Genomic DNA, 22953 nt, shown 5'->3' on the forward strand with positions numbered 1-22953 from the left:
ACTGGCTTATTCTGTAAATTTTGCGAGTGCCGGTTAATGTAGTTATAGTCAGATATTCTGCACAATGATATTGTGTCACGTATTCTTGTCAGATTGAATAATTAAGTTCGACATTCGATTGGCGTTGCCCAGTTGAAGTGTCTGTTTACTGAACCAATGTGTGCTCTTAGAAATACGAAGACGAATGGCGCGCGAGAAATGGACGCAACAAGATCTTTTGAGCGCCAATGTTTTCCGAGCCTGTTCTTCAGTTCCCACTCAATAGGAGGTTTTCACGTGACGCCATCGCCGCCTTCTCTCACCGGATGTCGTACATTTCTCTATTGTTATTGGTATCTCTAGAGGAGCTAACCTCTCTAGAGGTTAGCTTTTAGAATCTCTGTACGGTGGCCAATTTACATTATCAACTCCGTTGATAAAACCAAATTTTTGTATACTACTTCCCCACCGACGCAGCATCACAGTTTCTTTAGAAACTACCCCTTCATTCATCTCTAGAGGTTGGTTGAAAACGTCCTATACTGAAGGTTAAAGGGCCTCTTCATAGTTTAGTGTATACTCTACCGGAACAGTCGAGGCCTTTCCACTTTCCATAACAAGTGCAGGTACATGTCTTTTGATCAACCTGACCTCCGTTCTTACACTTCAAAGGGCATCCTGTAGGGAAACAGCACAACAAAGAGCTTTAGCAACGACAGCGGTGACGGCGACAAGAACGTCACAAATTTTCTTTTTCTTGGCCATCGTTAGCAAAACAACAACGTGAAATGAACAATTTTGAGGTTTTAAGGCGCCCGCATACGAGAAAACAATGTTGCGGAAACATTGTCGCGGAAGCAAATGTTTCCCCGTCCGCGCCCACAGGAAACATTTGTCTCTTCCCGGGAAGCAGAAATGTTTTTGAATTTGTTCAGAAACATTTGCTTCCTCCACAAATGTTTCCTCGTTGCGCGCCGATGAAACATTTCTGGAAACGATATTTCCACAACAATGTTTCCTCGTTTGCGGGCGACTTTAAGGAGAACGTCAGCGCTTGAGGATAAATTATCATTTTCTCCCCTAAATTGAGCGCCGTTTATACTAGTTTTGTTCTTGAGGGCTTGCCACACCTTCGTCACGTTAAAATGCTTGGAATAGTCGCGAAGCGCTTACAATAAAGCGAATTCACATTTAACGACGATGTTTTCTTTGCCGTTGCCGTTGCCGTCGTCGTTGCTAAAGCTCCTTAATATTTCGTCAGATGCAGGAAGAAGAGAGATCGGCCTCTGTCTATACTGCGCGATATAGAAAATTTGACCGCTGAATTAACTGATAGCGCGCAAAGCATCCAACTGATATGCGTCAGATTTGTAACTCACGGCAAAGATTGCACATTCGAGGACAGCTCTTTTCCATCAGGTCTCTGTGGGTGAGGCACATACTTTTGGTGAAGGTCTTTCCACATTTTGAGCTGAAATCCTTGCAATCTCCTGTAGAAAAAATATGTAAAAAATGTTTTTATCCATTTTAGGCCCTTTTCCGGTAGTGCTTTCCTTTTGAATGGAAAACCTGACCGTCTCGGTGGGGCAACAAATGGAACAGTCCTTCCCACTGAAAAAGAATTCACTTCTTCGAACTCCGCTTTATTATGAGGAAGTTAAGTCATTTTTCCTAAATCAGCTGATCCTACCCTGGCTTCCGTTGGCAACAACAGGAAACAAAAAAAGTATAACATTGATTTTTAAACTGAAAAATAAGGTATTAGCTGCCTATAACAACCATATGGGCTAAAAAAATTAGGCAGCTATCTATGAAGTACAATACGAAAATATTACTGTTAGGATTGGGTTAGGGTATATTGGAATGCTCTGTTTTAGCCTTTTCCGAGTGAGGAAATCAATAATTCAGAGAGGGGTATTCATTTTCAAGATTGTGGCATTCACCGCAATACTGAATTCTTCTTCAGGGAAAAAAATCTCTCCTTTTATTACTCCATCAATGTAAACAGACTTTTTATGTCAATGTTTTCTCATCGCATGTCAGCCTCTTTTGTTTTGCTTTTAGGTCCTTCACCACTTACTACAGAGGTTCTTGTAACACCATCCTTTTCCACTTGCGCACTTAGAACAAGGTGGGCCAACTGTGTAAGGAAGCTTCCCTATCACGTTACCGCTGCAGAAGAACGTAAAGCATGCATGTTAGGGCCCGGGAAAAGGGCTTCAACATTTGCTTCAACATCCGTGCGATTTTGTTGAATGATGTTGAACGATGCATGTTCACTGCTGGGGTGGGCAAATGGTTTCAACACATCATCAACATTTGATTCCACTAAGCCTTGTACTCATTTCCAGGCTGCAGTCACGGTTATTACTATGGATACGGACATGGATACGTCATTGAGAGACCGATTAGCACGCATGCGCATACCCAACAATGTTGAAGAAGAGGGCATACGGCTTCAACTTCATTCAACATTCGCGAAACCAAAAGAAATGTTGAATGGTTGTTGAAACGAAGTTTAGATGTTTTTAAACTCACTCAACATCGATTCAACTTCGATTCGACATGTTCAAAGTGGGGGGAGGGGGGGGGGAAGGGGGGGGGGGAAGCAAACGGTTTTAACATCGCTGCTGAACAAAATAGAACGGACATTGAAGCAAATGGTGAGGCTGTTTGCCCAGGCCTTGAGTGACAATCAGGAGCCGGTTGCTCGAAGCCTGGTTAGCGGTAACCGTTGGTTAAGAGGTATCAAAACCTATAGGTTTCCATGGGATAGCGCTAACCATGCTTCGAGCAACCCGGGCCAGAATGGCAGAGAGTTCGAGCCCTTTCCACAAAAATAACAAATATTTGAAATTTCGGAAATTTCATTTCAACAAGAGTCCATCACCCAAGAGTTAGATTTACCCAAAATTGGCCCAGTCCTCATCAGCGTCAGAAAAGTCAAAAAACAGGTTTTACGGGATCAAATAAACAATAGACCAAATCGGTTAACTCAATGTTGTACTAAATTCAAACCCTTTGGCAATAAAACGTTAATTTTGCTCTAGGTGTTTCCATATCATTCAAATGCGAATGCTTTATTGTAATGCCAATACAACACACAAAGAATCTTAAGCCCGGGATGATTTGAATAGGCCATTTCCGAGTTCATGTCTGCCTCCTCTTCAAAGCGAGTCTAGGTACGATTGTTATCTTATGAAAATTAGTTTTCATTCATATGTAAGGTAGAACTAATTACCATCACAAAAAATTTTGCTTATAGACTCGCTTTGAATAGGAGGTAGACATGAACTCGGAAATTGCCTATTGGATACAACATTTGGTCTATTCTTTGTTCCCCGCAAAACTTGGTTTAAAAATATACGCTTTTCTGACGTTTGATGGGGACAAACCTGATACCAAATTATTACTCTTGCGTAAATGGACTCTTGATTTCAATGTACCGTTACTTTCCGGTTGCACAAACCCGACCTAACCCACCACGCCTTTACAAAACGGTTTCTCGCCAATCAGAGCAGTACACTTGAGTTTGCCCTGAGCATGAGAAAATTGGAACAACAGAATTCTCTTCAAACTTGTCTCGCGCCTTTTGAAAATTAGTTTTCATTCATATGTAAGGTAGAACTAATTACCATCACAAAAAAATTTGCACTTAGACTCCCTTTGAGAGATTAGCATATGTCATGGCGGACGGCCACGTTTTCTAGCCGCTCCACCATTGACGCTAAATTTGCCATTGATGGCGTCAAAGGAAACTCTAGAGCAGGTGAAAAACCTTTTAAAGCCGGAGCTTTCTCCTATAAATGCAAAATTGTACGTAATTTGTCCCTTATGATTACCTGCATTTTTTTTTCATAACTTAAATTGTACGGGGAGCTAACTAGAAAACCTATCGGTTCACTTAGCTCCCCAGCTCGTAACTTACTAGCTAACTAAAAGAAAAAAAAAACTAAAATGCTACCGAAACCTCATTAAGAATTTCAAATCAAATGTAAACAACAATATGAGCTGAATAAAACATTATCATTATCATTATCATTATCATTATCATTATCATTATCTTTGTAGAGGAGGTAGACATGAACTCGGAAATTGCCACCTCGGCGGAGAAAAGCCTTGGAAACGAGGTTGAAAACTCGAAGTTATTACACGTAGCCGACACAAAGCGCGGGAAAATGTGCACGCGCGAGCCACGATTGGTTTTGGTTTCACTTCTGATTGGTTGAAATAGTGGCCCGAGAACTTTGAACCCATCACTGAGTGAAGTAATCATAAACGAAAGCAATTCGCTAATTACTTTCGACACTCAATTGAAAACCGCTCTAAGTATCTTAAGTCAAGTGATTTATATGGGATGTCTTTCTTTTTTGTATCACTGATCATTATTAAAGAAAGAATAAAGTTTGATTTCCCATTCACGTCATACGTACGTCCAGTATCAGCGGCTTCAACACAAAACGGTTTCCCCACAATGATGTCTTTAAAATAGGCCTCCGATCAAACACACCCATTGAGCAATTTTCTTACCTTGGGTAATAGTCACAAGTGACAACAGTCTCCCCGGGAACCCAGGGGTGAGGAGTTCCAAAATACTTGTCGCACCAGTTGAAGGCACATCCGACTTTCTTACTGCTTGCCCAAACAACCTTAAAGATAAAAAAAATTGACTCGAGAACGTGCTACTTGCGTGCGAATGCTTTCTGCTATCCACACGGGGCAATTTTTCATTTCTGTTCCGAATCTCTGTCTCAAAGTCTCGCTGATCGTAAGCAGTTCCCAGGCTCTGCGGCTACCAATAAAGCATCTTCTCAACCTCTCTGGTTGCCTCGTCGAAACATCAACTGTCCGCCTCGTTGAATTTTGGTTTAAATGCTAAATTTCTCTGGCTTTTACACATCAAATAAGATGGAATCGTGTCACTAAATTTATAATTTTCTTTCTTATTGTTTTCCCAAGACAAAACAGTTGACGAGATTACTTTCAAAGATGCCGCTATGATTTCTGATTTGGTTGGTGGCATAAAGATAAGCAGAGAATAGATACTCTTATCTGCCTACCCCAGTTAATGAAAATAAATGTTATTAAGGCATTTCAGGTGTTTTTCAGTGTTGCTGGGAAGACATTATCTGTTCCTTTTTCCCAGCAAGACACACAAGAAATTTCCCAGCCAGCTAGATAAAATTGGTTGGTTTCCCAGCCAGGAATTCCGCGCGCTTTCAAATCCCTCGATCCGAAACGACCGAACAAAAGCGACAAAACCGGGACAAAACAGGTTTTTTCCGCATGCGCAATCACTCTGACCAGCCGTCGTATGTTTGTGACTACTCTCTGGGAGAGGGAAGGGGCTCTTTTTTTTTTTTTTTTTTTTTTTTTAGTCTTCCTCAGTCGTAAGAGTTTCTACAGCCAGCTCGGGTTGAAATACTAGAAAAAGTCAGTAATTCCCAGGCAAAACCCCTCTCGATAACAAAATTTCCCAGCCAGCTCATCGCAACACCTGTATTTTTGCCAGCCAGCAAGATTCCTCTGGGGAACAGATAATGTGAGGAACAGATTCGTTGGGTGCCCCTGACCAGTGGCACGTTTCGCCTGAAAGTCGGTTTTCTTTCTCAATTGTGCTTGTGTTTCTTTGCCATTTGCCATTTCCCCAGTTTCTAAGTCCACCGAAATTAGTTTCGTGTCTTTCACCCATCAACGAAGTAAAGACGAAAAGCACAAGATACGAAAGAATGATGCGTTTTCGAATGATGGACTTAATTCCAGATATGTCAAGATGTGTAGGTTTATCATGTATTGCCACTTGCATTATTACATTCATCATGCGGATATCGATTCAGGCCATTCTTTTGCAATATATTTTTTTGTGTTTTTGTCTAAATATTACAGTTATCTATATCTAAAAAGTCACTAGTTATCAAGAAATTAAATTACGATCTACATTGAGCAATAATTGGTCCTTCTTTTTTTCTTGTTTTTTCACCGAGACCGAAGATCAGAACCCTCTCTGGGCTCTTTACGATAATCATTCTATACTGCCTATAAGCTGGCGACTTATTCCTGTCAGCGCATTGTTCTCTGAATATGATCACAAAGTTTAATAAGTTAGTTAATGTTTTTTTAGCTCTTCTAACCTGGGTGTAATGTCCACATGGTTCTTTGCGACACATCGACGGAGGCATGGGATAAGTAAACTTCCCAAATGTATAATAGTCTTTTTCAATGAACCACCGGCGTACAGAGTCCACGGGGCCGGTTTGTTTGTTGTCTATCCACTTTCCCCATTCACGCGCAAGATTTTGACCTGAAAAATCAATTTGCCAGTCAATCAGTCAGTCAGTCAAAGCAATTAATCTTTAAAAAAAAAACTCTGATTTCATGTTGCTTGGTTCTCGCCAAAAATTACGGAGTAAGGCGATCATCAAATTGATATCCAAATTAAGGGGAAAACGATAGTATCGATAAAATTAAAGTCGAAAGTACTGAATCACTGGCATGATGGTGGATCAAAACAAAAGATCTCTCATCAGCTTCTTTTGTTTGTCCACCAGCAATAGACCATATTCGTATTCTCAGTATGGGACTGGAACTATCCTGTAATGAAGCCTAATGCGGGGGAAATATATTAAAAAGTATTTGCATTTGAAAAGATTTCTCCGAATTAGCCTCCACTGCAAGCTAGTTCCAGTTTAATATGGTCTATTGCACATTACACCGTTGTTATCTCTGTGCCTACAGATTGGCTGAAAACCATATATCGACCTGGAAAACACGCAGACAAAAGTATGGTATCAATGACTCCCTTCTGGCATTGATGTGGTAAAGAGGTAACTTTGTTGCTAAAAAAACATTTAAAATTTTCCTTATTTAGTGGCATTTTGATTTTTGGGCGTGTCAATTAATGCAAGTCCCTGCATGGTTGTTTATATTTTTTTTATTTTTTTGTTTCTTACCAACAGTTTTGCTTCGAAATGCTTCACTTGGGTACCAGGCTCCAAACTTGGTAAAGCCGTGTTTCCACTCGCATTTATCAGACCACATTTGAGCCAGGTTACCAAGGTCATCATTCCACTCCTGTATAAGGCAGAGGTAAGCAACTGAAATGTTTATTTTCAACCTTTTATTTCAGTTTAACCGCCCTGATAAAGCAGGCAAACGGTCAATTAAATTAAGGGCTCAAAAAATTATCGAAATTGCTGAAAGAACAAATGTGGATCCTCGAAGGCAATATTTTAGGCTTTTGGCAGAGAACAGTAGGTTGACTTGGCTTTCTAATTCGTATTTATTATGGCTTGTTTACTTGCGTTTTCTCGCGTATTTTTCATTTATTTTGAAAGTGACCACGAAATGGCGGAGAGTCTTGTGGAGATCGCACTGTGATAGTACATGGCATTTCTTTACGGCTATACTCCCTTTTAATTAGTCTAATATATGCCGTTTTCCGCTAATGACGTCAAACTCATGCTTTTAAAATTTATTCAGAAATGTACAAAGGCTTCAAACAAGAAAAGAAATCGGAAAAGTCTTAGGCCCTTGTACATTTCTAAATAAAATTTGAAAACAAGAGTTCGACGTCATTAGCGGAAAACGGCATGTATTAGACTTATTAAAAGGGTGTATATTGTGACACGTCGAGAAAGCCTCACTTCAACTCAAAAGTCTTTCCTTGTTCAGATATATCTATTCGCTTATTCACTGAAATTAGCAAAATCTAGCGGTGTTTGATCTACGATCAGGCTGTGAGGGGCTTGGGTCTATTACATCACGTGTTTTGCAATTGAGATTTTAAAGAACTTTTGCGTCGAAAAACAATCCATGTGCAAGACAACGCTATGCTTGTGTATAAGAACTCTGCCGTTGATTTCAGTCTACTTGCTCGAGTGATTTTAATAAATTTGCATATATAATTACAATTTATGACTAACTATATTACAGTGAGTAATATCAAGTTAAGCAATAGAGGACGTTCTCCGTGTTTCCATAGCCTCATCTAAACACGAGGGGGAGTTGGGAGAATTCGAGTCAGTTATGCAAACCCGAGACGCAGTCGAGGGTTTGCATAAAAGTAAAGGACGTTTGCCTACGGTGAAGAGACTCATTTTGTCAATATAAAATATTGTAGTTTAGATGTAATGTACTTTTGTTACACTAACACAAAAAAAAACGTTTCTGGAACTTTTCAAAGTCAATATGTGAAAAAAACGGCGTATGTCAGTTATATTATCTGCATGAATGAAAAAAAGACTCCGGACTCACCATATATTCCATATCAGCGGCACTGGGTTGTACCTGCCCACGAAACGTGTTGTGAAAATCCACAAACTGCTCTTTGAGATCGTCGCTCAAACGACACTGCGCGAAATCATTCGGTTGAGGGATCGTAGGACCCCGTTGACTCGCAGAGGCCACAGTTGAAAGCCATAGGAAAAGGTACTTTAGTATAAACTCCATAACGTATTTCTTTTATCACTGAAATTTCTTGTATCTGTTAGGAGAAAGGAGGAAATAACGGTCGTTCATTTTGGCGCGTAAAAACCCCGCACAGAAAAAGCTAGCTATCATTGATTATATTTTTCGATTTTTGACTTGAAATTATTTAATAAATCGCTCATCCTTTCATTTAGAATGTCCCCGCAAAAAATAGCATGGCCTCAAACTGAAGATGTCACTGAGACTTCCAAAGTTTCATTTTGGAGGGACTTTGTTTTAAAAGAACTTGATCCAAAAAAAAATTATGACGTTTAGTACAAGTTTGCTTAATCAAAGGCATCAACGACAAAACATATTAAACATTTTTACTCACCTTAATTTAGATGCTAGCAGACTTTTTTGGTGTTTGATTTGGCGTGATATCTTCGAGCGTCTGTGTTGATCTGCGCCCACCAAGCGTTTCAGACCTTGTTTTTATATTCTTCTGTTCGTGAAAACTATTGTAAAATGAGACATTTTAACAATAAGATTATCAGCGACCGTTAGTTTAATCCCGCATCGATTTGTTTGTTTTAGATGGGTCGAATATCCTACGGTCAAATTTAATAACGGTCATTGGTTAGTGAAACGTTTAAATTTGTCCATTTTGGACGGTTTAGTCAGGCTATCAAAGGACCTAAAGCGGGGTTAGGTATGACAATTTAAGCTTTATTTCATCGTGGTTGTCTTGAAGACTCTGAAGACATTGTTCCGACTTCACGGTCAAAATTCGTTCTGTCAATTTCCAACTTCATTTATATTGACATGTGTAGATTTTTACACGGGTTTCCTGATATTTAGCCTATAACTTCCTAAATTCCTTTTGCAGTTATGCAGCAAAAATGTTCCTAGTAAAAGAAACTTTGAAGTTGGTTTACAATTCGCTTTGAGATGGTTTTCCCTCGTTTCGCCAAAGTGAGTCAATGATTGACGGCTTTCATTAAAGTTCTTTACTCCTCAGTAGACAAACTAGTTCAGTTCGAAAGTTCTGAAAAGACAGGGCATGTACATGGAATTTTTGAAAATCTTTTCCACCCGAAATTTTCGAAGATTCCGTTGAATGGAAAGACTGGAGAGAGAGGGCCCCATGACCTGCACAGTCAGATGGACCGTGTAGATTCAAACCTCGCTGTGACCACCTATCAGGCGATTTTAAACCAGAATAAATGAAGAGGTTCTCTGCTGTTTTGATTTTAAAGGCCGTTTACAATTCAGTCTGTTTATTTAGCTTGACGTGGTTAAGATTCCGCGTTCGGAAAACAAAGAACTTATTTACTTTATGTTGGTGAGTTTATTTTTGGAAAACAATACAAATCATCGAGCTGAGAAATTTTGATAATACCTTTTTTAACGTACGAATTCGTCGATTGGAATTTTTTTTTTGTTTATTAACAATCAACGCTCGTATTCAAAATCACCCGGCCCGTTAACAGAATCTAACGGAACATCATAAATATTGTTGCTCTTTGGCCATTTCAACTTAATCAAAAACATAAAACAAACAGCGGCTACAAACATAATGATAAAGCGCATTTTCCTTTTGACTTGACGTTTCGCATGCTACAACATACATCTTCAGAAGTAACGGTTGAACAAATTCAAATATGATATATATGAAATTGATTAAGAATCTAACGGATTCGTCCATTCGAGCTTATTTTCTCATTAACAATCAACGCTCGCGATCGTATTTGACTGAATCACCCTGCATACCGTGTCTGAACAGAATTTGAGATGAGAAGGGGAGCTCAGCTTAGTAAAAAATCCTCAAGCAACGAGGCTAGAAAATGACAGTGGTTTTTGTGTTTTGCACTAAGCGCTAATGCCAAAGCTTTCGGCTGTACACTAAGAATCCACAAAGCACCTGGTTAGTAAATTTGCATGCTCGGAACAGGAGCAAAATACTGAACATTATTTGAATGGCAACTTGGGATACTCTGGAGACTGCACAGAAATCAAATCAACTCAACTCTTACTAAGTCGTATATTGGTTTTTGAGGACAAGAGAAAACCAAAGAACCCGGAGAAAAACTTCGCGAAGAAGAGTAGAGAACCATCAAAGTCAATCCCTGGTTATCGAGCATGGGCCACATTGGTGGGAGACGGGTGCACTCACCACTGCGCCATCCCTGCTAGGAGGGACTGGAACCAAATGTGTTTACTATAACGCGCATTAATTCTGAATCGTTAATTAAAATCAGTTATATCTACCCTTAAAGTTATGCTTCTGGTAAGGGATTCTAAAATTTAAGATTCTTTACTAAAGAAACTTTATTTATCGAGTCGTACGTCGACATTTCAGTAAAGCTGCATGAAAGCTTATGGGAGTAATAATGAATTTAAATGAATCCAACAGCATGAAGATAGTTGTTGCTCATTTACAAAGCGATTTCGTGTAAAAAGCGACGCTCGAACCCTCATCGTTCCCCTGTAATCCACTCAGAACGTCCAAACCACTTCGCTTAGCCACACTGTGTCCTTAATTAAACAAGGAAAGTTCTAACTATGCACAATAATCCAGAGGTGGGCCTTTGTTCTCAATGAATCAAGAAAGATCGGTTCCTCATTTTTAACTGACAATCGTTGTTAGCTATTGTTCTGAAAACGTTTTGAATTTTTTTGTGTCCTGTGAGGACAGCTTTTTCAAACAGAGATTGAAATACTTTATAATTTCATGATTTACCTTACTCTCTTTCCTATCCTCAGAGTTCCCCACGGCTGATTTTAAATTTCATCACTGACTTGAAACTACAACGTAGATTTGGACAAATATTTGTCCTCGTAATAGTTTGTTGTCCTTGAATTGCTCTGTTGCGAGGCTTTGTCTGGCTCTCTTGAAATACCCATCTGGGCCTGGTTGCTTTTGCGCCAATCAACTTAGAGTATCCTAGCTTTGTTTTTTCCCATAAACAATCTAAATAGTCAATTCATGACTTTTTATTTTTGTGATTACCATAAGCATGAGAACCACACCAAACGGCTGTAAATTAGACGGGTATTCTTCAGTATGATCACAGTTTAAATCAACTTAAGGGGGCTATATGCCTTTCTCTCTTGTATAGTCGTCTCCTCATTTATTGAGACTCGTCGAAATGTTTTTTTTCCAAAGGTGATTACAGATTCCGAAGCGGAATTATGAAAGATACGATGTGACGACTTGACTACGCACACAACGGTCTTCTTTTTCAAACATGAAAACTGACGACAATTCTCTACTTTACCTCAGTCCCTTCTAATTGCACAGTAGCCTGATTTAGCAACAGAACGGGAATGTCAGTTGACGATGGCGCGCGCAGCAAAAATATCCATATTACGTCATATTAGAGTAGAATCCCAACTATTGCTATTGTCAGGGACTGGGGTAAAGTAAAAAACGGTTGTCAGTTCATGTTTGAAGAAGAAGACCGTCGCGCACGCAGCCAATTCGCTTATTGATGTCAATTCGTCACATCGTATCTTTCATAATTCCGCTTCGGAATCTTTAATCACCTCTGAAAAAAAACATTTCGACGAGTCTCAATAAATAAGGAGACTTCAGCACGTTGTCTTACGACCGTCTACTTTTGGCAGGGATTTTGTTATTGATCCGATCGACGATCCGATCGATCGATCCGTGTTTTGTCAATCCGATCCAGTGGGATCCGATCCGATCCGATCCGGTCCGGTCGGATCCGGTCCGATCCTGGTTTTGCCAACGGCCGGGGCTATGTTACGTAACATGTTGTAATTTCACGACAACCAAAATGCCCAAAAAGTAGAATGAAACATTGCAGTGACCGCTTAAACTGTTGAACAACATAAAAGAAATACAGCAAAAGGAAAGAGAATCATGGATGGACACAAATGGACACAAGATTGAAACGGATTGCATTTAGGTAATCTTGAAAAAAGTCGGACCGATGTTTTTCAAGGTTATGGTAAAGCGCCTAGATAAAGGTCGTTTTGCTAAGAATCATTTAGTTTGTGATGTAAAGATAATTTTATCAGTAAAGGAATTCCACATTACCTTTTAAACCGGCTCGTGATTAACTGAAAGATTTCCCCTAAAAACCCTGAAATAACGTGACGATTTCAGCTATAAAAACAATACAAAAAACCTCAAAAGCAAACCAATCTTTAATTTCATTGCAGCTGAAAACCACAATACCTAGAGAAAATCCTTTTAAAGCAGAGAAATGAACCCGAATGAACTCAATCCCGGCGCGTATGACACTGACGTCGGAAATCGACCTTAAAGACACATGAGGCAATTAATAGCCGGGTGCAACCTGCTTCTATTCTAATCCACAACTCAAAACAATCTTATTGTATACTGAAAGTATGGACAGGATAGAGCGTTTTCACATGACGTCACGGCAGCCATGTTGGTGTTCCAAAACAAAGAAACGGTGGTCATGTTCGTGTTCCAAACTAATCCACTGGGAATTGAACTCTATTTTTATGCAAATAGTTTCTTTTGTTTCATCAAATTAGCACTTATTTTAGTCACGTGAGTGAAAACGCTCTATATGAAATTGATGCAGATGTTGTTGTGGGTAATTGAAAACCGTGAACATAGGTTTAATTAAACAATCAAAATGCAGGATAAACTTTAACATGTTTTTGACAGATAAATGTTACTTCGATAGGTTTTGGCCATTTTTCTACAATCCAATATAATTAAATGCATAGCCACGTCTCGCATGAAAGTAAAGTCATCCTCGTATCTTTCTAAAATCTCTTCCATACTAATACTAAAATAATTGGAATAAAATGTGGATGTCTCCACTATTCACGCTTTGAAATATATGTGCAATAAGCCTTGTCCAAAAGGAGCCATTTATTATAGAATTGTGGGTGAGCGGCTTTGCTGACGTTTCGTCTCCCCTGCAACACCTAGAGAAGAGAAGAAAAGTTGTTTGCCAATCGATTAGAGTTTGATGCAAGAACGAACGATGTTATATAAACCGCATTAGCGTCCTATAATACTGCCTATAGAGGTTTTTCACAGCAGCCATGTTGTGTGGCAGGAACAATAGATCCCCGTTGCTATGGTTACATGATAAATTGTGCCGTTGTTCTACGTTAAGACAACGAAAAATATTAAAGTGAAATGATTTGGTATTTCATTGGTGTTTATATAATAAACAAAACATTACATGACCGCTTGAAGATACGAAATGTATCTTCTCGTGTTGAAAAACATTTCACTCGTTTGCTGCGCTCTCTCGTGCGGACATCTAATATCCTCTATTTCTTAATAGCGCCACCCCACCCCCTCCCCAAAAAAAAAAAATTATATATATATATTTAACAATTATTCTTTGAAATCGAGGTGAATAGTGGCAGAATATTCACCGAGCCGTGATTAATTCCTCGATTTCAGTAACAAATTCGTTTAGCTGGGCGACCAGCCCTACAAAATAGAATTTCTTCGAGTGAAACAAATTGTTGACGTGAAGATTGTTTAATTTTAAGCAATAATTATCGGGAAAAGCGAAGTCAAACACTGGTTACCTTAGAAATCTTTCAGGCCAAATTTTGTGGCCCTCTTTGTATTCTGTAGCACAGCATCATCTTGTATTCTCAATATTTCCGATTCAGAGATGCTGGCGAGTTTACGCCGGCCATTTTGTTTTTTTTGGATCACACATTGTTCACTCCGTAGAGTGCGAATTACTCTGACATAGCGAACCAATCAGATTGCTTGAAACACCAAGATCACTGAGTGAGTATAAATTTAATATATATATATACAGCTGTTTCGAAAAAGGTTGTCCAAAAGAAGCGTAAGAGCGGTCGCGACAATGCCGAAAGGTAGTATGGGACAGTATTCAATACAAAGTGAACGATGCCATGACCGTACAGCGAAGACCTACGATGGCGAGCTATTTGGATGAAAGAGTTCTTAGAACATAGCGGTGATGAAGTGGTAGTACGCGCAGACTTATGTTGAAGCTCTCTCCCGCCATCACCCTACCAAAACAAAGGGTTCATTAGCAAAAACGATGACTCTGCACGTGCGCCACGATTTTTGGTACATTTCTCAAACTTTCTCTGCGAAACATGACATAAAATAAGTAATTTTAAAGTCACTGAGAATCTTGCTTTCTCTGTGAATCTTAACCCTTTGTCAGTTTACTAATTTATGGCCTGGATCATTTGACTGAATTTTGAAACTCCCTTATATATCTTAATGTCAGTAACACAGCATGTGCATGGATGTCTAGGAGACGTTTTCGATAGCATTGCCGTCATGTTTTCGTTGACTCAAACTGACAGTTTACCGTAATGCCTTTAGGCATTGTCGCGTACGCGTGTATGCTTCTTTTGGACAAACTTTCTCGAAACAGCTGTACAGTAAGAGGCCCAGTTCTCGGCCACTTTTTGTTCAACGTTTACTTTTTACGCCACAAATGAATCTGAATAAAAAGAAATTGCTTCCAAGGGTAGCTTGATTCCTTGTCTTTCGTCCTGCCGAGTTTTGAGTTTACAGCTCCTATATAATGTGTGCAAGTCGAGGTGACACGAAGGTAGGTGAATTTGGTTTCTACGAAAACTTGTTACATGTTACGTTTACGGTTACATGCATGGTCTAATTCAAGTTTATATTTTATCCGTATAGGAGGCCCAAATGAGCCAATTCTTGGCATAAAGAACGTAGAGTGATAAAGCTATCTGTTAAGTATAAACGTTTCCTGGCCTATTTTATTCTTTGACCTATAAAGTCACTCCTCAATATTTCCTTAGTACGTTTGCGTATTTGCCTATTCTCGGCCACCCCGCTCGCCGTCGACAACACTAAAAAGCGCTCATAGTTTTGTGTGGAGTTTTCGTGTTAAATCATTTGTAAAAGTAAAGCTATAATGGTGGTGGCATGTTCGGACAGTAGATATGAATTAAAGCTACGAGTTCAATTACTTACCGGACCCCGTTTTGAAATAAAAAAACTCTTTTTTTAGAGCCTCTCTTGCCAGTAATGCATTTTTAACGAAAAGACTAGGTGTGCAAAAACTATTTTCTAACAATGTAAACAAAGCTCATTTATTTAAGGATACTTTGCCTGGTCGAAACTTTTCAAACACAAGCTCCTTAAGGATACTTTGTGTGTCGAAAATATCAAACCAAGCCGTATTAAGAACACAAAAGTTGTGGCAAAGCGTTGTTTATTCTGAGGAATCGGCGGACTCTTTTGTGGCCGATAACTGGGCCCACGAACGACGCGTCCATTTTCGTTATTACTCGGGAGAAAACAGCGTTGAGCAGTCGATAGCTCTTTTACTTGTATAAACTGAATGCTGAAGCTAGTTTTCTTTGAAAAATTCAAGTCCTTACGGCTATTCCAAGGAAAGAAATACAAGTTTACGGTTTTTTTGTGGCCGAGAACTGGGCCACATACTGTATACATATATCTCACGTTCTCCTAAAGGCTTTCAACTCACTTTTATTTACAAAAGAAGAATTAAATTCTCAGCCAGTCGCTCATTTGGACCTTGGTTCCTTTGACAGGTACATTCCTCATTTTCTTACACCTCTTGCATGTTAACGGACAATGCAACTCGATGAAATACCTGTTCTCCGACCTTTTTCCGAAGCAAAATTTTCGAAAACGGCCGCAGATATTGAGGTGATCTTTGCATTCTAAAGAAAAGAAAAATATAGCTTATCACTAAGTAAATTGTTACCAATAATAATAATATATAGTAATAATAATAAAAGTAGTTTATAATAATTATAATTCTAATTTTAATACTACCCTGAGAAATTTCTGCAATTTTGGTGGCTGAGAGCAGAGGTATTTCAGCTTAATTTGGAATACCTACATGTGAAATTACAGTTAATGTAGGTAGTAGTAGTAGTAGTAGTAGTAGTAATAGTAGTAATAGTAGTAGTAGTAGTAGTAGTAGTAGTAGTAGTAGTAGTAGTAGTAGTAGTAGTAGTAGTAGTAGTAGGTAGTAGTAGTAGTAGTAGTAGTTAGTAGTAGTAGTAGTAGTAGTAGTAGTAGTAGTGGCAGGTAGTGGTAGTAGTTTAGTAGTAGTAGTTTAGTTTTTAGTAGTAGTAGTAGTAGTAGTCGTAGTAGTAGTAGTAGTAGTAGTAGTAGTCGTAGTAGTAGTAGTAGTAGTAGTAGTAGTAGTAGTAGTAGTAGTAGTAGTAGTAGTAGTAGTAGTAGTAGTCAGTAGTAGTAGTGGTATAGTAGTAGTAGTAGTAGTAGTAGTAGGTTGTAGTAGTAGTAGTAGTAGTAGGTAGTAGTAGTAGTGGTTTAGGTGGTGGTAGTGGGTAGTAGGTAGTAGTAGTAGTTAGTAGTAGTAGTAGTAGTAGTAGTAGTAGTAGTAGTAGTAGTAGTAGTAGTAGTAGTAGTAGTAGTAGTAGTAGTAGTAGTTAGTAGTAGTAGTAGTAGTAGTAGTAGTAGTGTAGTAGTAGTAGTAGTAGTGGTAGTTTTAGTAGTAGGTAGTAGTACTATTGGTGGTTAGTAGTTGCTGAGTATGTACCACCACCACCACCAGTACTACTACTACTACTCGTTAGTACTACTACTTAGTAGTAGTAGTCGTACTAGTATAGTACTACTACCACCACCACCACCACCAGATAGTACTAGTACTACTTACTAGTGCTACTACTACTGCTACTACTAGTACCCCTCTACTACTACTAGTAGTACTACTAGTAGTACTACTACTACTAGTACTACTACTACTACTAGTACTTTTTATTTAGTAGTACTACTACTAGTAGTACTTTGACTACTACTACCACCACCACCACCACTAGTACTACTACTACTATTATAATAGTACTAGTAGTACCACCACCACCACTACTACTACTACTACTACGTAACTACTACTACTACTACTACTACTATTACTACTACTACTACGACTAATAACTAATAATAATAATAATAATAGTAATAATAAAATAATAATTGCCAGAACTGCTTAAATGAAAAGTGATGTTTTCATTTTTTACTCCAAACTTTGTTAGTTAAATTCGTTTTCGCAACCTGTGTGAAAATGGAAAAATTGATAAGATTCTCATTTAATATCAAGGATATATTTTGGAAGATTTCTCAAAGCAAAGCATATATTTAGATTTGATGGCTGGGGTGCATGCATAGAAAAACCTTAAATAACAATGACCACAACCATGTTTTTCTGAGCCTGCGAGACTGAGCAACCCCGAGCAAACCATTGTTTTTAACGAAAACCGCTGGTCAGCAACCTGGTTCTGGTCATTGCTGTCTAAGGTCTTCCGGGTGCATAACGAGAACGGGACATCATCATTGAGCCCTTGATGGATAACAATTTCTTAATTAGGGGTTCTGTATATGCAGCAGGTAAAAATTATGAAAAGGTAGTTAATTTATACCAGGGCAGCCTTTGATACCATACATGTCCGCCGCTGGGTGTCTGGCCGTCCCAGCAACACCCATATACGTTTCGTCCTGCATTCTTTCTGAGGCCGACCACCTGAGAAAGGAAACAGGAAGTTTATTGAACGACTGCGCGGGAATTTTTTCCTTGGATTGTGCGCCTTAACAAAATGGCCTTCGAACTTATTGCTCCTGCTTAGTAGAGAATGCCAAAACCGTAGTGTTTGATATCATGGCTCTCACTGCTTTGTTTGCTTCTGTAATGATCAGGGCCCGTTGTTCGAAAGCCGATTGGCTTAATCCAGGATTAGCGTCAACTTTTGCTTCAAGTTTAAAACTTTTTGGCGAAGTTTCTTTTGCTTATTTTTGTTTTTCAAGATTGACTTCTTCCAATGTAAAGTTTTGCCGGGGGGAATATCAGTATGAACAGCATTTGGAAGTAGAGAAATAAACTTCTCGGTTATTTTTTAATCTTGGATTAGTCTTAATCGGCTTTTGAACAACCGGGCCAGGGTGTCAAGCAAACATGGCAGATTGAGTTAGAGCGGTTTTCAATTGAGTGCGAAAATAATTAAATAATTACTTTGTTTTTGATTACTTCACTCAGTGATTGGTTCAAAGTTCTCGCGCCATTTTTTCAACCAATCAGAAGTGAACCAAAACCAATCGTGGCTCACGCGTGCACATTTTCCCGCGTTTTGTGTCGGCTACGTGTAATTACTTCGAGTTTTGATTGGGTTGCGGGATTGTCTCAGTCCTTTTTGATTGGCCAAAGTACTTACTTTGGTTTGGTTTTACGACACTCAATTGAAACTCGCTCTATGCAAGCTGTTAGTATTTATTACTCGAGCTTTCCAGGGAAAACGCCTGAGGTGAAATTCAGCTTGGTTGTTGTTGTTGTTTTTTTTTGGTTCAGTAAACAAATCGCACCCAAGCCTTGTAAAGCGCAAACGTGGCATGGTTGTGCAATATGGCTGGTTCATATTTTGTAGAGAATGTGCAACGTTTAAGCCATCTTGCATATGTGTCATTGAAAGAAAAGGCGTCGTTGAAAGTAAGCTCGAATATGGTGTCTGTTACGGTCGAACCACATACAAATGCACACACCGTTCGTGGGTAGACCCATACTAAAAGATATCGAGCGTTTTCGTAAGGGGGCGGTCCGCGAACGTTACGATAGTGAACATAACGAGAATCATGCTATATCAATGGAGCTATCAGATGTTAATCTAACTGAGAATGTCCGTAAGCATCATCGATCGTATACTGATTTAGACGTAATGGTGAATCCAGTAGAATACCACTAAATACGAAGTTTGGGACGTCTGAGGAACAAGAACAGAGAGGTTAGAGAATTTGTGTACGAACGTATCATGGTTAATTGTCATCACTCTACCCTAAATAATAAATAATATGAATCTTGCCGACATCTCTACTGTATTTCTTTTTCTTTGTTTTTCGTTTGACGATAAGCTTGAGTACGCAAACATGCGTTCATACGTCTGGTCTTAGTTAACTGAAGTGGGAGCCATGGAACGACAATGATAACCTTTTTGTGTACGGACTCTCTTCGAGTCTGATCCAGAGTTTCCTGGTGCAACTGATAAAGAAATGCTAGTTTGGGCATCTCTTGGCTCTAAATTTTTAGTTAGAGATAAATTCCTGAAGTATCCTGGAGGTAATCTTTACAAGGAACACGGAATAGGTTTGCCTTCTCGCGGTGCTGTTATAGTTGACTAATTCGTAGCTAATGTTAATCCAATATATAATTTGCATTAATATTATGGATATTTTATTACTTACAAAAGCCACATGTTGCCGTGCAGCTTCTCGCCAATTTCGCTTTTATTTGGTCTATATCCACGTGGCATGCTTGACGTCCGAGCTCATTGATTAGCTTCACGCAAGTGCTATGTGTTCGGCTGTTATCTCTGCACTCTGAAAATCAAAACCGCGCAACGTTTATGCACCTGTTAATGTGATGGCATATGAGGGGAATTAGATTTTTATTGCCTTCCCACTATACCCTCGGGAATTTGACTGAAAGTCATGTTTGCCAGTGCAACCCTCTTGAAATACAGAACAAAGACACGTTCGCATTTCAGAAGAGAAAACTGGAAGATTTCTTCCATCTTTTGCCCTCAGTTTTTGGAAATTTGATCTAAATTTATCCATTCTTTGGGACCCGTGATGGGTATTTCGAGCTAAAGTTCGTGTGCCCCACACATGCCGGCGGTCTAAATTGATTGGTGCATTAAAGTAGCTATGTCACGTTACTTAATCTTTAGGGTGTTTCGGGGAAATCTTTAGTTAATTACGAATTTAAAACTCGAGAATGGTAATGTGTAATTACTTGAAATACTTGAAACTTGAAATACGCCGGGCAGCATTTTGTCCATCCATGCTTTTCTTTCCTTGGGTTGTATTTCTTTTATGTTCTTCAACAGTTTTACGTGGTTATTGCAATGTTTCATTCTACTTTTTGGGCATTTTGAGTGTCATAAAATTACATCATCTTGTGTGACATAGCTCCTTTAATTAAAGACCGACACAGTGGAACCCCGCCATACGACCGCCCCTTGATTCCGATCAGTTCTTCGTAGTCCGAAGAAAACCCAGCTTCTTTTCCTATGCGAAGTCCCGTCTCTTCCACCAACGATCACCTTTCCCTCTAAAACTCCAAGTTCATTTGATACAAGGAGAAGTCAATGATACCCAGGCTGAGAGTCTAATTCTTGATTTTGCTCTTTTTTTTTTTTTTTTGTTTACGGTTTGTTTTTGTTTTTGTGAGAAGTATAAATAAAGGTAAAAGAAATTTAATCTAACAGAGCAATTAACTCAAATACTTATAGGGACGTTTTCAATCAACATCAACAGTGTGGTTTTCTTATTGCATTATACACTGAAGAACAATAGACCATTTTCGAATTCTCACGGCTGGACTGGATCTAGCATGGAATGGAGGCTCATGCGGGCAAATCTTTTCAAATGCAAATTAATTTGCCCGCATTAGCCTCCATTTCATGCTAGATCCAGTCCAACCGTTGGAATACGAAACTGGCCTAATTTATTCGCTTTGTAGTCGAACGTATTGTCAGGGGGCAGTGTCACGCTATTTTAGTCAGACTTGAGAAAGTCGCCAAGAAATAACACGAATAGCTCTTTGTGCCATAAATACATTTTCTTATGAAAGAGCGTACATGTATGACAACAGGATAAAGTTAGTTTGTCTTCTGGTTTCCACTCTTCTTTTGTGACAGATGGGTTATTTGGATTGTCCAATTATTTGACCTTACCTCGTTAATACGACAAAATAACTATGTCCCGAAGGTGATCGTATTAACGTGTTTCTACTGCACACTCTGGTTGTGATGTTCTGTACTTTGCAAGCCTGTTTCAGCAGTAAAATAAGGAAAGCGACGGGCAATTGTTTCAATAAATTATGATATCACTTTGAAAAGAGGCGTTACTCGATTAGATTACGCAAATTGGCTAGACCTGCACGAATTAAAACTGCATTGAAAACTTGACCAACTCTTTTCTAGTTTTTGAAACTTCAGTCTGTGTGAAGGTTGATTTATCACCTTTGTACCGGAAAAGTGCCATCAATTGAAAATTAAATAGTCTTACAGCTGAGCGTAAAGTAAATTTCTCCAATACCGTGAATGGTTCGCGTTTAAACCTGCCAGATATTATCGCCCTTTAATTAAATTCCACAAGGACAACTGAATGTCAATAACTTTCGAATAACTTGTAACTTGTGCATAAGTAAAGTGTTCTCTGCTTTAGATTTTTGAAGGACTCTGGCTCGTCCCTAGGTCTTAGAATTTCAATGGTTACTGAGTCATTGCATTTGTTAAACGGTGAGACAATCATCAAAGTTCTACTGAATGTTTGACAATTCAGCACGTCCAAGGACGAGCCTTGTTATCACATCTGTAAACACCCTGACAATTTGGCGGGGTAAATGACTACATCTAAAACACGTTTGTCAGTTTTGTAAGTGATGCGTTTTAATTTCTCTCACAAAATTAATTAACTTGTCCTCTCTGCAGAGGCAGGGGAGGAGAATTAAGCCAGAGGGGAGGGAGGACTGGCACATATACCCTTGTATATCGAAAAAAACAGATCGGCTCCAAACCAAATTACCATGATATAGATCATTTGAGTTCCTCTGCAAAGTACGTGGCAAACTTATCATTGACAATAGTAACTCGGGTGGATAAGATGCTGAAGACAAACATAGCAGTACTAATTTTTTGGTTCGACACTGATAAACCTGGAGCGTGTGTGGGGTTCAGCCGAAAATCCTGTAGAGCCACTTCATTTGTTGGTAACTCCACTCTGAGCTGCTGTCTTCAATTTGACAAACGATTCGGGCTTCAAAAAACTACAAATCACGAAAAGAGTATTTTGCTGCGAAATTGATTTATCTCACTTTTTACAATGTGATACTGTGCGGTTCGTATCAATGCGGTAATCTGTTCCCTGTAGCGTTAAGTAACAAATGATTTTTAGAAGGTAATCAATTTAAAGACGATACTATTTTGTTCTCATTTGTTTCTGTTTTGAGTATTTTCCTAGGGTAAAATTTTCAAAGTCTGCAGTGAAAATGCATTCTTTGCGAAACGTGTTGGATTAAAGAATGAGGCGGGTAAAAAATACAACTTGTTGCCTACCTTGTCTTCGAGGCCTGTTCCTGCTGGCAGATCTTCTATTTCCACACACATTCGGAAAAATCGGAGATAGCAACAGGATTGTGAAAAAGTTAACTTTTCCTTGGATCAACATGTTTTGATCTGAATCAAAACGAAGCTTTATGTCTTTGTTAGATGTATGAATGCACTAACTCTGTCGAGACTCAAATAAATAGTTATCACGCTGGTTTATCTTTGGGTGTGACCTGGAATTGTGACATTTGATGTTAACCCCTTCAATCAAAATAATAAAAAAAAATAGCGTCCACACGAACACAAAGAAATAATGTTCAAGTTCCATTTTAGATTGCATTGATAATGAAACAACCTTGAGGAAAAGCCAACAATGGCTTTATTACCCATTGAAAAAAACGACAGTTCCGTCACCTTGCAAGCAGAATCAGATGTTTAAGGGCTAAAGCTGCTTTGAAAATGGCGCACGTAGGAGGGGTGTCG

The 22953-nt window shown here is 39.0% G+C and overlaps 1 protein-coding gene and 1 pseudogene across 1 annotated transcript in view; both read right to left on the reverse strand.

Annotated features, from left to right (window-relative positions):
- LOC138045610 (uncharacterized) overlaps positions 1-11312 on the reverse strand; it is a 31007-nt gene extending 19695 nt beyond the window's left edge. The window contains exons 1-9 of the mRNA XM_068892169.1: positions 11129-11312; positions 8780-8903; positions 8233-8461; positions 6930-7050; positions 6111-6280; positions 4510-4628; positions 2060-2151; positions 1359-1469; positions 565-657 (exon numbers count right to left, since the gene is read on the reverse strand). Coding sequence (XP_068748270.1) covers positions 565-657; positions 1359-1469; positions 2060-2151; positions 4510-4628; positions 6111-6280; positions 6930-7050; positions 8233-8427 — 901 coding nt within the window. The 5' untranslated portion in view covers positions 8428-8461; positions 8780-8903; positions 11129-11312. The remainder of the gene's footprint in view (positions 1-564; positions 658-1358; positions 1470-2059; positions 2152-4509; positions 4629-6110; positions 6281-6929; positions 7051-8232; positions 8462-8779; positions 8904-11128) is intronic.
- Positions 11313-15876: 4564 nt separating this feature from the next.
- On the reverse strand, positions 15877-22686 carry LOC138044494 (uncharacterized; annotated as a pseudogene).
- Positions 22687-22953: the final 267 nt, after the last annotated feature.

This window comes from Montipora capricornis, chromosome 4, assembly GCF_036669925.1.
Source record: "Montipora capricornis isolate CH-2021 chromosome 4, ASM3666992v2, whole genome shotgun sequence".
Classification (NCBI taxonomy): Eukaryota; Metazoa; Cnidaria; class Anthozoa; order Scleractinia; family Acroporidae; genus Montipora; species Montipora capricornis.